At 43.5% G+C, this 16,314-nt stretch overlaps 1 protein-coding gene across 9 annotated transcripts in view; it reads left to right on the top strand.

Annotated features, from left to right (window-relative positions):
• herc2 (HECT and RLD domain containing E3 ubiquitin protein ligase 2) overlaps positions 1 to 16,314 on the top strand; it is a 246,039-nt gene that overhangs the window by 212,879 nt on the left and 16,846 nt on the right. For all 9 annotated transcript variants that reach the window (XM_078545139.1, XM_078545142.1, XM_078545137.1 and 6 more), the window contains 4 exons: positions 1,105 to 1,282; positions 8,811 to 8,972; positions 11,200 to 11,291; positions 14,185 to 14,324. In XM_078545139.1, the coding sequence (XP_078401265.1) occupies positions 1,105 to 1,282; positions 8,811 to 8,972; positions 11,200 to 11,291; positions 14,185 to 14,324 (572 nt within the window). The remainder of the gene's footprint in view (positions 1 to 1,104; positions 1,283 to 8,810; positions 8,973 to 11,199; positions 11,292 to 14,184; positions 14,325 to 16,314) is intronic.

Here is a 16,314-nt window from a genome sequence, read left to right on the forward strand (position 1 = left end):
GAAGCAGATTCCTCCATTAGTCCTGGCTACGGACATTTAATTTTCCTTTTTTTAAGCACCTTTCCGACTGAGTGAGAAGTGGTGCCTGGGATGGTTGCAGCTGAAATGCAGCCCGAATGGAGAGATTAACCTGGAAATGTCCAAATCTCTCAGTCCAGAGCTGCAATAATGGCTCTGTTCAATTTTGAAATGTTCACCAATTTTGTCTGCTAGTTTTGAGGTGATTTTTTTTCTCTTAAATGAGGATTGTCTCTTTTTAAAACTTTCAATATATGTGTTGTATCGCTCAGAGGCTCTCCGCATCTGTTGTGTACAGGTATCGCACTTTCTGTACAGCAACTGCACAAACCAATGCTGCCCTCACATTGCTGGAACCTATCTAATTTGCTCCCATTGAAAAGCATATTCATCATTCGTGATTTTGCCCTTTGTGAGATTTCGCAGGAACATAACCCCCATGAACGATGGGACTTTACTGTATTTCAAATACTTTATTTTCCATTTCTCTTCCCTTCTAAGCTAGCTATTGCCATGCAAATGCCTGGTTTGTTTGTTTGTTTCATATCTTTACACACTTTTTCCCCTTTGGTGAATACTGGGGAAGTGTTAGAAGGATTAACAGGCAGTTTATCAAGCTGTTTGAATCATGTCATGGGCACTCCTTCCATGGCCAGCAAAGTCTGGAGCGGGACTTGAACCCAGAACTTGGCTCAGAGGCAGGAACCCTCTGAACCAAAAGACCTCGAGTTAGCCAGGTGAGGCAATCTATTTAGGACACCCTTCACTGTAGCCACTGTGTGTGATGCTGCATGATTGGCTGATAAGAGTTACAATTCTGGTTGGGTGAGCTGGTTCATGTTGGTGGTACTTACTTCACAACAACATGTAACATCTTGTTTCCATGATGTGCTTCATCACATATTCCAGCTGATTAGTTCCAGTTTTGACTGATGGGCGACTCAAGCTTTCAAATTTTTGACCTTTGTGTTGGAAGAAATGTTACTAAAGTGACCATTTTAATATTCTGATTTCAAATAACTTTTTTAGAAACTCAGTGGAGAAGGTGTGTATTTCATTTGATTTTTACCTTTTGGCTCTTTTCAGTCCCTGCGACCGTCCTCGTGTCATTGAATCACTGCGTGGCATTGAGGTAATTGATGTTGCTGCTGGAGGAGCACATAGTGCTTGCATTACTGCAGCAGGAGAGCTTTACACTTGGGGTAAAGGCAGATACGGAAGACTGGGACATGGGGACAGTGAAGATCAGCTGAAACCAAAGTTGGTGAGTACGACTGAAGTATTGATTAAAACTTAAAACAGTGATGATGATGGAAACAAATTCTTGTTCCTGGTTTGTTCTCTGGTTTATTGAGCTAAAGATTGAAAACAATTTACATCGATGCCGGAATTTTCTGGCCCCGTCGGCGTCAGGCGTCATAGCAGACAGGAGGGGGGGGGAACAATATGGCAAAAAGGCCAAAAATTGGTGTTACACCATCGTGAAACTGGTTTGCAATCGTCTGCTCCACCCGTAAATGGCAGGATGCGTTTCCCGCCGCCGCACGTCGGGAGCTTAATTCCAATACTTTAGCGTCTCATATAAGCCCCGCTCGCCAGAATCATACCCCCATGCTGGATCATGCAGGTACAATCACGCCAACGTGTTTCACAACTGTACATAAGCGACATGCACCTGGCAATCTGCACTTCACGCAGGACTTCGAGGTTTGTTTGCCTACCTTACTTGCACTTGTGGCCATCAGCACCAGGCTTTGCAGACAGCACCACATCGCTTTTGTTGGAGAGCTCACGGGCAGGTCTCTGCTTACAAGACCAGCCATAAGGCAGAGGTGATTTTTCAATGGCTGCAGGGCTAGGGCTTGCTTGGGGAAGGGGAAGAAGTGGCCTCGGGTAAGGGAAGAGGCTACAGCGCAAAGGCTGTACTGGGGAAGTGGGATAGCCTAGGGTGTGTGTGGGAGCACATTTTATCTGTGCAAGTGGCCTCAAGATAATGAGGGCTGAGGAGGCAGTCTCCAGAGGAGATGAGGCCAGATGGAGATGTGAGGGTATGTGTGAGAGAATGAGTGGTGATGTTTCTTGAGCTGGCAGCGGGTGAGATGCCAGTGAATGGGTGATAGCCTTGTGAATGTGCGAGTTTAAAATGATGGGATGGCCACTTTATCCTGGTGGCACGGATGAGATCATTCATCCGCTTTTGGCACTGGATGGTCAACTTGTGTGCAGCATTGGCAGTGACCGCCTCTGCCTCTGCCTCCCAAGCTGGAGTGGTGAGACTGATGGGCCTCCTGCAGCCAGAGCGAGGATAGAGAACATCGCGGCGCGCCTCCACGGCGTCCAGAGAGCATCCCAGAGATGTGTCACTGAATCGGGGAGGTGCATTCTTCTTGGCTTTTGGGGATATGTCTTCACCGGAGCAGTCCTGGGCTGCGAGCATTGAGAAGTGTGCGTGGGGCTACAGTTTAAATATGGCATCCTGCATGAGGAAGAGGCGAGTAACGGTATGGCGGGCAAATCGGAGGCCACCCACCAGGGAAACGGCATGTTTCCTGTGGCTGCATAATTAATGAGGCAGGAAAGGGACAATATGAAAACCTGCCATTGTGGCTGCTGGGTAAAATGATTTTTTTCCTGCCTGTTACTGTACTTCTGCAAATCTGGGACAATTCCACTCTATATGTTTACCCTGTTCTACAAAGGCAGCATTCTGGATTTGAACCTTAATCTTTGCTTTCATTTCATCTGAACTTCCTGGCCTTCTGTGTCACATATCTGTGATTTTTTTCCCCCCAACACTTCATTTTTATTCTCTTTCTAGCTGCTTACACAACTTTATTCATTTCACATTTCAATTTCTTTGTCTTGAAAGTGTGTAAAATCCCAAATGATGATTTTTCATATAAGGACAAGGTTTACTTCACTTCACTTCATTGCCTTTACTTCATTGCCAAAGGAGACGAAAAGAAAGATGATCTCAATAATAAAAGGAAAACTGAAGCCTTTGTAAATTAACCAAACTCTATAGTTTTAACTATACTCTCCACTTGCCTGGATGAGTGCAGCTCCAACAACACTCAAGAAGTTTGACACCATCCAGGACAAAGCAGCCTGCTTGATTGGCACTCCATGCACAAACATTCATTCCCCCACCACTGACACACAGTAGTAGCAGCAGTATGTACCATCTACAAGATGCACTGCAGGACTTCACCAAGGCTCCTTAGACAGCACCTTCCAAACCCACGACTGCTACCTCCTAGAAGGACAAGGGCACACCACCACCTCAAAATTCCCCTCCAAGTTACTCACCATCCTGACTTGGAAATATATCGCCGTTCCTTTACTGCTGCTGGGTCAAAATCCTGGAACTCCCTTCCTAACAGCAATGTGGATGTACCTACACTACATGGACTGCAGCGTTTCAAGAAGGCAGCTCACCACCATTTTCTCAAGGGCAATTAGGGATAGGCAATAAATGCTAGCCTAGCAAGTGATGTCCACATCCCATGAATGAATAAAAAAAATGTGCAGAGCCTGAATTTTTAACGGCTTTAAGTCTTGCATCTGCCAGCAAGAACAGAAAAGGGCTGCCCTGTGACCTTAGATGAAATACAGGCTTACCATCTGGTCAGAAAGCTAAGCAGCACAGTTGATCTGTTGTATCAGGCACAGCTACATGAACATACCAAATGAAAATTAACTAAGGAGGCCAAGGTTTAGCAGATAGATTGCAAGGGTTTGGTTGTCTCCTTTAAAAAAAGACATCCAGGTAGCATCTAATATCTGCACAGTAGTGATATCGGCTGTCAAAGACACTTAAATGTTCACTTTTTGTCCGATAGACTTGTATTGGGAACATACCAGTGATAGCTTTACTGTCCAAACTGTACCAAGGTACATTTTAAAAGGTGTACACACATTATCTAGCAGGCCAGCAACTTAACCACTTTCACGATTGACCAAAGCAGCAACATGGGAGAACAACGCCATTTTACAAATTATTTGACTTTTCTACAGTACAGTATTGCAACCATTTTCAGCAGGAAGTGCCAAGTGGATGATCCATCTCGGCCTTCTCTTGAGGTCCGCAGCATCACAGTCTTCAGCCAATTCAATTCACTCCACATGATATTAAGAAACAGCAGAAGGCACTGGATGCTTCAAAGGCTATGAGGTTTGACAACATCCCGGCAATAGTACTGAAGACTTGTGCTCCAGAACTAGCTGCGCTCCTAGCCAAGCTGTTTCAGTACAGCTACAGCACTGGCACCTGCCCTGTGATGTGGAAAACTGCTCAGGTATATCCTGTCCACAAAAAAGCATGAAAAATCCAATCTGACCAATTACCGCCCCCTCAGTCTACTCTTGATCATCAGCAAAGTGATGGAAGGGGTCATCGACAGTGCTATCAAGCAACAGTTACTCAGCAATAAGCAGCTCACTGATGCTCAGTTTGGGTTCTGCCAGGACCACTCAGCTCCTGATCTCATTACAGCCTTAGTCCAAACATGGACAAAACAGCTGAACTCGTGAGGTGAGAGTGACTGTCCCTGCGGTCAAATGCTGCCTTGATTTTGTGTGTTAGCAAATCTGAAGTCAATGGGAATTGGGGAAAATCCCCTGCTGGTTGGAGTCATACCTAGCACAAAGGAAGATGATTGTGGCGTTTGGAGGTCAATCATCTCAGTCCCAGGGCATCGGTGCAGGAGTTCCGATGACTGATGATTGCACAATGTTCAGCACCATTTGTGATGACTCAGATACTGAAACAGTCCGTGTCCACATACAGCAAAGTTCAGATTTGGGCTGATAAGTGACAAGTAACATTACTGCCTCACTAATGCTAGGCAATGACCATCTCCGACAAGAACACAGGAACAGGAGTAGGCCATTCAGATGGTCAGGTCTGCTCTGCCATTCAACTAGATCATGGCTGATCACCTACCAGTTATGATGTGGCAGATGATGTAAGCCAGGAAGACCAAATTCATAAGAGAAACTTGATCGCGCTATCACAATGGTTTTGCAATTTGTATTTATTATGAGAAGACGTGTGCACTGAATTCAGAAGTAATAAGTCCACCAAGACCTTTAGAGATTTAAAAAAATTTAATTAATATTTATTAACAAAATAAAAGATTTCAAGCACATACATAAGACTACAATTACTACTGTAATAACTCCTAAAATTCCTAATTAACTTGACCCCCAGTTACACCCCATTTAAGGCAACCGTACAAAGTAGGTTTTATATTTAAAACAGAACCAGTAAGTTAACACAATTACCCACTTGACAGTGGAATTCCAAATGGTTTTTTCCCAACTTCAGTTTCGTTACATAACAGACTCATGCACACTAGACTGGAAGCTTCATTAAGGCTATTTCACACACGCCTATTAGATATTACATGGCCTTCCTTCCACATAGCCTTTCATTCTCCTTTATATATATATTTCTCTCTTTTTAATATGTAAGTTCTATTGTTCCTTATGCCTTTGAAACTGCATCTTCCTCATAATATAAAAACTTTCACGTTGCCAATATATTGTCAGTAGCCTTTGGGAAAAATAAATACACTCCTTAGCCCTGCTTATCTGGCTAGTTGTAAACCAAATAATCCCTTTCTTTATCTAAAAATGCAAATTCCCCTCATACCTAACATGCTAAGCCAGCATCCATGCTTACTCACTAGCATGTCAAACACCTAACTTCTTTTGATGATTCCAAGCTTGCAGCCTATTTGACTTCCAAGTGTAATTAAATCACACAGACAGACCCAACTATACTTACCCCATAAACCTACTTCACAATAAACCATAAAAATGTTATGAAAATTATTACAGTTTCATCACGTGCTACTTTCCCACATCTACCTTAATGCCACTTCCCCACACTATCTCCATATCCCTTGATGTCATTAGTCTCCTGAAATCTATCAATTTCTGTCTTGAACATGCTCAATGATTGAGCTTCCACAGCCCTCTGGGGTAGAGAATTGCAAAGGTTCACCACCCCCTGGGTGAAGAAGTTCCTCCTCATTTCAGTCTTAAATGGCCTATTCCTTATCCTGAGATTATATCCGCTCATTTTAGGCTCACCAGCCAGGGGAAACAGTTTATCTACATCCACCCTGTCACGCCCTGAGAACTAACCATCTCCCCTTGGCATTCAATGGCATTACCATTGCTGAATCCCCCACCGACAACACCCTGGGATTACCATTGATCAGAAACTGAACTGGACCAGCCATATAAATACTGTGGCTACAAGAGCAGGTCAGAGGCTGGGAATTCTGTTGACAAGAATCTCAACTCCTGACTCCCCAAAGCCTGACCACCATCTACAAGGCACAAGTAAGGAGTGTGATGGAATTCTCTCCACTTGCCTGGATGAATGCAGCTGCAACAGCACTCTAGACGCTCAGCACCATCCAGGAAAAAGCAGCCTGCTTGTTTGACACTACCTTTAAACATCTCCCTCCACCACACCTACCTCCACCACCGACTAACAGTGGCAGCAGTATGTACCATCTACAAGATGCACTGCAATAACCCAACAAGGCTCCTTCTGCCGCACCTTCCAATCCTGCAACATCTACCACCTGGAAGGATGAGAGCAGCAGATGTATGGGAACACCAGCACCTGAAAATTCCCCTCTAAGCCACACACGTCCTGACTTGGAACTATATTGCCATTCCTTCACCGTCACTGGGCCACAATGCTGGAACTCCCTTCCTAACAGCACTGTGGGTGTACCTACACCACATGGACTGCAGCAGTTCAAGAAGGCAGCTCATCAATGCCTTCTCAAGGGATGGGCAGTAAATGCTGGCCTAGCCAGTGATACCCACATCCTGTGAATGAATTAAAAAAATAAGTCCAGGGTTGTTAATTTCACCCATGTTGTCATTTGGTATTCTATGCACAATGCTATGTTGTATATGAGCCAAGAATTGTTAATATCTTAGAACATAGTTGTGAGATGGTGGCATAGTGGCAATGCCACTGGACTAGTAATCTAGAGGCCCAGGCTAATGCTCTAGGGACACGGGTTCAAATCCCACCACAGCAGCTAGTGGAATTTAAATTCAATTAATTAATAAAATCTGGAAATGAAAGCTAGTTTTTGTAATAGTGATCATTAAACTAAAAGTGACTGTTATAAAAACCTGTTTGGTTCACTAATGTCCTTGAGGAAAGGAAATCTTCCTTTCTTAGCCAGCTCTGTCTTCAAGCCCTTATAATTGCCTTTATTTAGATTTAAAACACTAGTTTTAGACCCACATTTCTCACCTCCAATGTTACCCTTGATTGAAAGGGGAAGAAGGTAAAAGTGGTCTTTATAAGACCAAAGCAGCCCATTGCTTTTGGAGTTCATTTCTTTTTTTTTTGATTAGCTAGCTGTGTTCCAGGTCTGCAGAAACCTATCACCCTGCTTGAGTGTGCAAATTAAAATACTTGGAAATCTGCACCTATTGGTCATGTTTTTATTTGTCCAGTATAGAGTGTATATAGAGGCAAAGGGTTAGGGACCCCTCAGGAGTACTGCTTAAAGTTAACCAGCTAAAACTATGCAGCTTATCTGTACAAAAGAAAATTCCTGCAGATGTTGGAAACCTGAAATAAAATCAGAAAATGCTAGAAATACCCTTTCAGGGGCATCATGACCTGAAACATTAACTCTGGCTGGAATTTCCTGGCCCCTCCCACTGGCGGGGTCTTCCAGTTTTGCTGAAGTCAGTGGACCTTTGAATGGTTCGCTGCATCCGCCACAGCGGGACCTGCCGCACCGGGGCCAGTAAATTCCAGTGTCTGTTTTGCCCCACGGGCGCTGTCTGACCCGCTGAGTATTTCCAGCATTTTCTGTTTTTATCTCAGCTTATCTGTACATTGCACTGAGTTTCCATTGTCAGATGTTATCTTTCCAGCATTGAGTTCAGCAATTTCAGTTGATAACCTGTGCTCCCATTTTTTTGCACAACACTGCTGTTGCCTTTTACAATTCTTTTACACCCATCTTTCATTTCATTACTTGTCCCATTACCCCAACCCCTTTTGCCTTACATACTCATTTGTTGTTTAATCACTCCTGTCTTCCACTCATAACTCAGACATTTCCTTGTAATCTTCTTCCTCCCCTCCCCCTTGTTTCCCTGCCTCTGTATCTCCTTAAATCTAACATCTTCCAATTCTTACAACAGGTCATTGCCCGGAAACGTTAACTCTATTTTTGTATCCGTAGGTATGCTGCCTGACCTGTTAATTATTTCCACATGGTTTTGCTTTTGTTTCAGATATCCAGCATCTGCTGTGTTTTGTTTTTGTGTTAGGTTAAATGGGTTGTTTATATAATATTAGAAAGAAACATAGAAAGATTTACAACACAGAAGGGATCATTTGGCCCATCATATCCAAGCTGGCTGAGAAAGAGTTATCCAATCTAATCCCACTTACTTTGACTCAATGATATGCATTGACCTCAAGGTCAGAAGAACCTCTACTGAAAATGATTTTACCTTTACATTTCTCACTTTGATAATCCAAAATGAAAACACATACTTGCTTGTGGGGCTGAATGATATCTCAGTTGTCAGACGCACCAGGCAGACTTCTTTTCTGTGTGCTGTTGATCAGATGGCTCAAGAAGAAGGACCTGCCTTTTTTGTTGCTCTGAGTGCTACAACCATAATCAGTGGTGTTCAATTGAATAAATTTCATTCTGGCCTCTGTTGAGGATGGCGCTGCGCACAGTTGTTATCCGACTGAATTTGAAATTGTGTTTGTCTTTCAGGTGGAAGCACTGCAGGGTTACAGGGTCATAGATGTTGCATGTGGAAGTGGAGATGCACAGACTCTTTGTCTGACCGATGATGACATTGTTTGGTCTTGGGGAGATGGAGATTATGGAAAACTTGGAAGAGGAGGCAGTGATGGCTGTAAAGTTCCAATGAAGGTACAGAGAGTTTATAAACTGAAGTTTTATCCACAATTCAGATAAATCCATACAAATCCATTATCACGGGGGAGAAACTCATTCTGCACAGACTTAACTTTGATTCACAGAGAGAAGAAAACAGCAGGGTATCATCATTGAAGATCAATGGGAGTGGTGGGGGGGGCAGTGGGGGGCAGGGGGGCAGCTAGGTGGTTCCAATCGCTCCTTACCCAGTGGTTTTTGTGTGGATGTGGTCTGGGGAGCGCTTAGTGGGACTGAGGGAAGCACTCTCCTTTTGGCCCACAAGCAGCGTTGTAAAGGCATTTAGCTTCTCCTGAAGCTGTCCTCACCTCCTTTCAGCTGCCAGGTTTCCTGAGGCCTGGGAAATCAGGTTAATTCAGAGACCTCCAGCCTCATTATTATCACCCATTGTCCTGCCTCTGTTAAACCTGGAAGTAGTCAGGTTTGAAGTGGGTTGGGGTCCTTTGTCAGGTTTTTAAAAATTTTAACATCCAACCCACCCATTTTTGGGGGTCAAAAGTCACCCTGTTATCACCTTCTGAAGTTTCTGTTCTTCATGGAAGTATCCATGTGTTCCTAGCATGAATGCAACCTAGCAAGTATCTGTGATTGTAAAGTAAGTAAAATTTGTTTTCAAATCTTCGTTAAGCCAGAAAGAGCAAGAATACTGCTCCTGCCTCTACTGCAGTCCTGAGAACCATTGTGGAGCCGTGATCAGTTTGCCTCAGGGTCTCCTCCCCATGCTTTGACATGTCTAATCTGTTTCCCTTCCATTTGTGTAGTCCATGGTTGCTGAGATTGCTACCCTTGAGGTCTTCCACTTCATGTACAGTCTGATGCTTTAAACTCTCAGCAAGACCTCCTAAACTTCTCTATGCCCTTGATTATAGCACAAATCACAAGATCTGGTTGATGTCTTTCCCATTTCACAAGTTTTTCCACCCATTGTTGTGTCCCTTATTTTGGCCCTTGGAAGCCAACAGACCATTTGTGACCTCCAAGTACCTTTGCAAGACAAGCTATCTGTACCTGAATTATAGAATCCCCTATTACCACCGTTCCCCTATTTTCATTGCTGTGATCTCGCCCTCTCTCTGTATGCTCATACATCATGACTTCATGGTGCCATAATGCCTGTTTTCCGTAACTGTCATGGCTGATCTGTTTGTGTTTCGAGTTCCACATTCCCATCCACCCTCAATAACCTTTGATTCCCTTCCCTAACAAGAATCTATCTACCTCTGCCTTAAAAATATTCAATGACCCGGCCTCCACCACCTTCTGAGGCTGAGAGTTGCAAAGTCACACAACCCTCTGAGAAAAATAAATTTCCTTCTCTTTGTCTTAAAATGGCAACCTCTAATTTTAAAACAGTGTTCCCTAGTTCTGGACTTACCAGAAGAGGAAACATCCTTTCCATGTTCACCTTGTCAAAACCATTCAGGATCTTACATACTTCAGTCAAGACACCCCTCTCCTTCCCCCCACCCCTGTGGATAGTGCCCCACTTGCCCTACCCCACTTGCGGGATGATCACCTCTAAACGGCCTTCCAGAAACCTTCCCTGCCCATCAATATTGCAAAAGCTCATCGTTCTTCAGCTCAAGTATTGCAACTTCTGACACTTCGTTGTTAGCCGTCCTTCTAGAAACTTTGCAAATTTAGAATGCCCTGCATCATAATTACTGCATATTTCACCAGCCTACGTCTTAATTCGGCTATTACTGCACTCCTAACTTCTCAATTTAATAATTAATTAGAATTTATTCTCTCTTATTTGCCTTGCCTTTCAGATTTGAACTGCTCTGTGTTGCTGTCTGTTTGGGTCAAAATTGTTTCCTTAAAATAAGTGTTGTTGAGATAAGTTAACTCAAAATTTCACTCACTTGATTATTTAATCTAAGAACTTGGAGGAAACAAAACCACAAAAAAGGTTTTTGTGGAGAGCTCTAGGGGGTCTGTCACAAATTAGGAATCTGCAGAAGTGTTCATTCTCAACTACCTGGAGACTGATTTTCTAGTGCGCTCTGTATTGGCTTTGAGGGCCTCTGCTGTTTGCTTTCAACTCTACAACTATTTTTAAAAAAACAGACTTTTATTTTTTTTAAATTCAACCTTTCAGTATATTTCTAGTTGATTTGTGACCAATTAGATGGAGTCTTGATAAAATTGACAACTTTTTGGACTGCTTCCATTGATATTGCTTATTATTTTCTGCAAATAGATTGATTCCCTAACTGGTCTTGGTGTGGTTAAAGTGGAATGTGGATCACAATTTTCAGTGGCCTTAACTAAATCTGGATCTGTTTATACTTGGTGAGTATATATCTTCAGCAGTCTGTATTTTACATATTTGGCTGGTTTCATCAGTTCCAATTGACCTGAAAGAAGAATATTTGTGTGCATGGAAGGAGTGAGATTTTTTTTAACCTTCTGCCTTAATTTTAGCAATCTTAAGTTCCCTTGCTATTTACTTAGTAGCGACACGATGAAATGACAGTCAGTCAAGGGGATAGGCAAGCAATCAGCACCCATTTTAATAATAAAAGCAACTTGCAATTGCGTTGCTCGTTTTAATCTAGAAAAAATCTCAAAATACTTAATAGGTGGAAATAAAAACATAGACACTAAGCTAAAGGAAATACTTAGAAGGATAACCAAAATGTGGTCAAAAAGGTGAATTTTAGGGAGGGTCTTGGGGAAGAGAGAGAAGTGGAGAGCAGGGAGAATTTAGGGAGGCAGTACTATAGTGTGAGGCCTAGTTGGCTGTAGGTACGATTCAAAATGGTGGGATGAAGGGGATAGGCAAGTAGCCAGAGTTTGGGAAGGGGGCAGGTTTTTGGTCTGGAGGAGGTTATAGGGTTAGGGAGGATAAGGCCATGAATGGATTTAAATACGAAGGTGAGAATTTTAAATTTGAGGCATTGGGTGACCGGCAACGAATGTAGTTCAGCAAGGTTGGGTAGTGGGTGAGTGGGACTTGATAGGTAATAGGATGCAGGCAACAATTTTTGCATGAGTTGAAGCTTATAGGTAGAAAAGGGCAGTGAATATGTCAGGACAGTATTGCAGTTTTTGAGACTGCAAGTGACCGGAAGCATGAATGAAGGTTTCAGTAGCAGATTAGCTGAAACAGAGCAAAAGTGGTTGATATTATGCAGGTGGAAGTAGGTGGTCTTTGTGAAGTAGAGAAGTTTGGAAGCTCAGCTCTGGATCAGATGGGATGTTGAGGTTCTAGGCAGTGTGATTCAGTCTGAGAGAATGGCCAGGAAGGAGAATGGAATTGTTGGTAAGGATATGAAATTTGTGGCCAAAGATGAGGTTTTTGGTGGTCTTGATGTTTAGCTGAGGAAATTGAGCTGGAAGACTGGATGTCAGTCAAGCAAAATGAAAACACAGGCAGTGGAGGGCTCGTGAGGTGCTGCCAAGGTAGAGATTGGTATCATCAGCATACAAATAGAACTTGATCCTCTGTCTGCAAGGATGTTACATGTAGCAAAAAAAGAGGTTGGATCCAGGATGGATATTTGGGTATTTTCAAAGGTAATGGTGCAAGGGTGGGGATAGAAGTCATTGTTGTCATTGATCTGCAGATGGCTGGTGATTTAAAATGAAGTACTTAGAAATCAGGAACAGTGCTTGTGAGATGATCAATCTCAGTCTTGAAAAGTTCAATTGACTCAATCCACTGCCATTTGAGGGACCAAATTCCACTATCTTGTGTGAAAATGTGTTTTTTTTCTATCACTTCCTTAAGTAGCTGAGCTCTGATTTTAAGATTATACCATCACTGAAACAGAGTTAATAAACTCTCCATGACTTTAAAATTAAAAGAAAACATTACCCTTGTACTCCACTTTTCAGTCCTTTCAAAATAGGTGGATACTGTTCATGCTATGGGGTAAAATTTTCCCCCAGTTGGGGGGAAAGTTACGTGGGCGGGCCAATTAAGGCCCGCCCAGCGTGACGTCCGCCAGGAAGCACTTTGCGTTCCCTGTGCAGGTGAGGGGGAATTCCCTCAGCCGAGACTGCGCTTTTCCGCGCATGTACGCAAAAGAGTGCACTGATCTCCCTGAGGCTAAGTGCTGCCTCAGAGAGATCGGCTCCAAATTTAAAAATATCAAACAACTGAAAGCAAAATTTCCCTGACGTGTCCCCTCATGTGACACTGTCACATGAGTTGGGACATGTCCATCACTTTTACTGAAACCTTTATTAAATATTTAAAAACCCTCATGAAACCTCATCCCGCCCATGGATGAGATTTCATGCTTTTTCTGAAGCCCGCCAGGACTCCCAGCCTGCCCGCCAACCCTAAGGTTGGACGGGCAGGTCCATTAATGATGTCAATTACTTTTTAAATGGCCTCAATAGGCCGTTGACAGGTCGGCGGGCGTGCAGCTGATTTGGCTGCGCCCCCACTGACCTGAAAATGGAAATGACGCGGGGTGACGTTGGGAGCTCCACCTGATGTCATCCCGTGTCATTTTACGTGTCAGTGAGTGGGCCTCGCCCCCGCTCGCCGACCGGAAGATCCTCTCCATGGAATTGTTAAATACTCCCTAATACATCTGTGGGTGACATAAACAGCTTCTCTGACAAGTTCCGTTCTGTTTTTTCCCACTCCGAGGCACCTACCTCTAAATGTAACGTAGTGCAATACCACTGTCCCACTGTAATCACCTTGGCAGGTTTAAGTGATGAAAAGCCAGAAATGAAAATCTGACTCCGACTTGAGAAGCGAACATCTTGCCATTTATGCTGCAGATCAGAATAAATGCACTTTTACGCCATTGTTCATACAGTCCTGGCCAACATTTATCCCTCAACCAACATGCTTAAAATAGATTACCTGGTCATTATTACATCACTGTTTGTTGGGGGGGGGGCCTTGCTGTGCACAATTTGGCCATTGTGTTTCTTATATTACAACAGTGCCTGCACTTTTAAAAGTCCTTCATCGGCTGTAAAGTGCTTTGGGATATTCTGAGGTTGTGAAAGGTGCTACATAAATGCAAGCCTGACTTTTTATCCTGCCTCCATTCCTTCCTAACCTTGCTCCCTCTTTTCCTTCCTAATCTTGCTCCTTCCTCTCTCATTGACTGGTATCGGCTAGTCCAACTTATTCCCAGGAATTCAGCAGCATCATTTGATTTTTAAACTAAGTTGCCAAATTAATACTATACTGTGTAATTATCTGGTTTTACAGGGGTAAAGGTGACTACCATAGGTTGGGTCATGGCTCTGATGACCATGTCAGGAGACCTCGACAAGTCCAGGGTTTACAAGGGAAGAAGGTGATCGCAATTGCAACTGGATCCTTGCATTGCGTGTGCTGCACTGAGGATGGTAAGATTTGTAAAACTTGAAAGCTTGTAGGCGAACTAATGCAGGCCTATTTAAACTACTGCGCCATTGGGAGTTTTGACAGATTTTAATTACAAAATTGAATGCTGACTGTAAATCACAGCCAATAATATTCTTGTATATATGAATGCTTGACATGCTTCTATCAAATTCCTTTCTTTGTTTTAATAGGTGCCAACCTGTAATATTGGTTAATACTTTTATTAAAATTATGCAGGAAAATTTGATTGGTAGGTGCTAAGTGCTCGTATGATATTCAGTGGCAATAATCCCCAGGCTTTTTTCTGTCAAACATGCTGTGCCTTATTTGTTAGTTTAGCTGAACCTGCATTCTGTGGTCATCCCTTTTTAATCTGCCTCATTAGGGATAGAAGCAGGTGGACCAATTTATTCGTGTTAGGAATGAGAGGGCTTTTTTTCCTGCTGAGTGACTGATGAGCAAGAGTTTGCATGAAAAAAAAATGGAGTTTTAATTAGGGATTCTGAGGTCACTTTGGGAGGAAGGGGAAAGGAGGCCATATCAAAAAGACAAATCTGATTTTAAGTTCATCAGAGTTTTTTTTCAGTCTATATAGTTTAACTCTTTGAAATTTATACTTGTCTTTAAAAAAATTTGCATATACTAATTACAAAATTGGAAGTGATGGAATTGCTTTAATCTTTAAGAAGTGATCATTTATATTTAATTTCTTTTCTTATAAGTTGCTTTTTTTCAGTGAAAGTGTATTGCTTGATTTGGGATGTAACATGTAGTTTGCAAAGCCATTTAAACTCCACATATAATGTGCACTTTTAAATTTTGCCCTAGCTCCATAATTTATCTGTGACTTGATATTTGACAGTCCCTTTGGAATCAAAAGCTTGCGGGATCTGGTGCCAGTTCACAGAGTAGAGCAGATAACTTAGGCTGGCACTTAAGTTGAATACTGCTGCATTGCTGGAGTTGCTGTATTTTGGACAAGATGCTGAGATCCCATGGGCAGAATTTTCTGCCTGTCTGCCGGGCGGGTGGGCCCGACCCAATCTCCGGCGGGCGGGGAGCTGATCCCCGCTGGAGAAGCAGGCCCTGCCGCCATTTTATGTGGGCGGGCCAATTAAGGCCCACCCAGCATGACATCCGCCGGAAAGCGCTATGCGCTTCCTGTGTGGGCAGGGGGTGATGATTCCTTAGAAGTGAGAGTGCACTTTTTCGCGCATGCGCACGAAAGAGCGCACGTCTCCCTGAGACTAAGTGCTGCCTCAGGGAGACCGCTGACAGTTTTAAAAACGTTACAAATAGGAAAAAAAATCCTTAACACGTCCCCCTCATGTGACAATGTCACATGAGATGGGACATGTTCATAAATTACACTAAAACTTTATTAAACTTTTTAAATCCCTACATGAAACCTCATCCCGCCGGTGGATGAGGTTTCATGTTTTTTCTATTTGCCGCCGGGGCTCCTGGCCTGCCCGCCAACCTTAAGGTTGGACGGGCAGGTCCTTTAATTGTTTCAATGATCCTGTCAATGGCCTCAATTGGCCATTGACAGGTCGGTGGGCCCGCAGCTAATTTTGCTGCGCCCCCGCCTTCCTGAAAATTTAAATGGGGCGGGATGATGTTGGGGGTTCCGGCCGACATCATCTCGCATCATTTTACACATCGGCGAGCGGGCCCCACCCCCTGCTCACCGACGGCAAAATTCAGCCCTATGTGTCTGCTCAAGGAGACATAAAAGAGCCGATGCCACTTTTCAAAGAAAGTCCTGGCCAACATCTACCTTCAACCCCACAGATTGGCCTGAATTTTCCTGTTGGCGATTTGGGGGCGGGACCTGCTCACCGAAGGGAAAATGGCGCGGGATGATGTCGGGAGGAACCCCCGACGTCATCCTGGTCCCTTTACATTTTTAGGAAGGCAGGTGGACAGCGAAATCAGCTGTTCGCCCGCTGACCTGTCAATGGCAATTGAGGCCATTGACAGAGTAAGTAA

Source organism: Cetorhinus maximus, chromosome 7 (genome assembly GCF_964194155.1).
Source record: "Cetorhinus maximus chromosome 7, sCetMax3.hap1.1, whole genome shotgun sequence".
Lineage (NCBI taxonomy): Eukaryota > Metazoa > Chordata > Chondrichthyes > Lamniformes > Cetorhinidae > Cetorhinus > Cetorhinus maximus.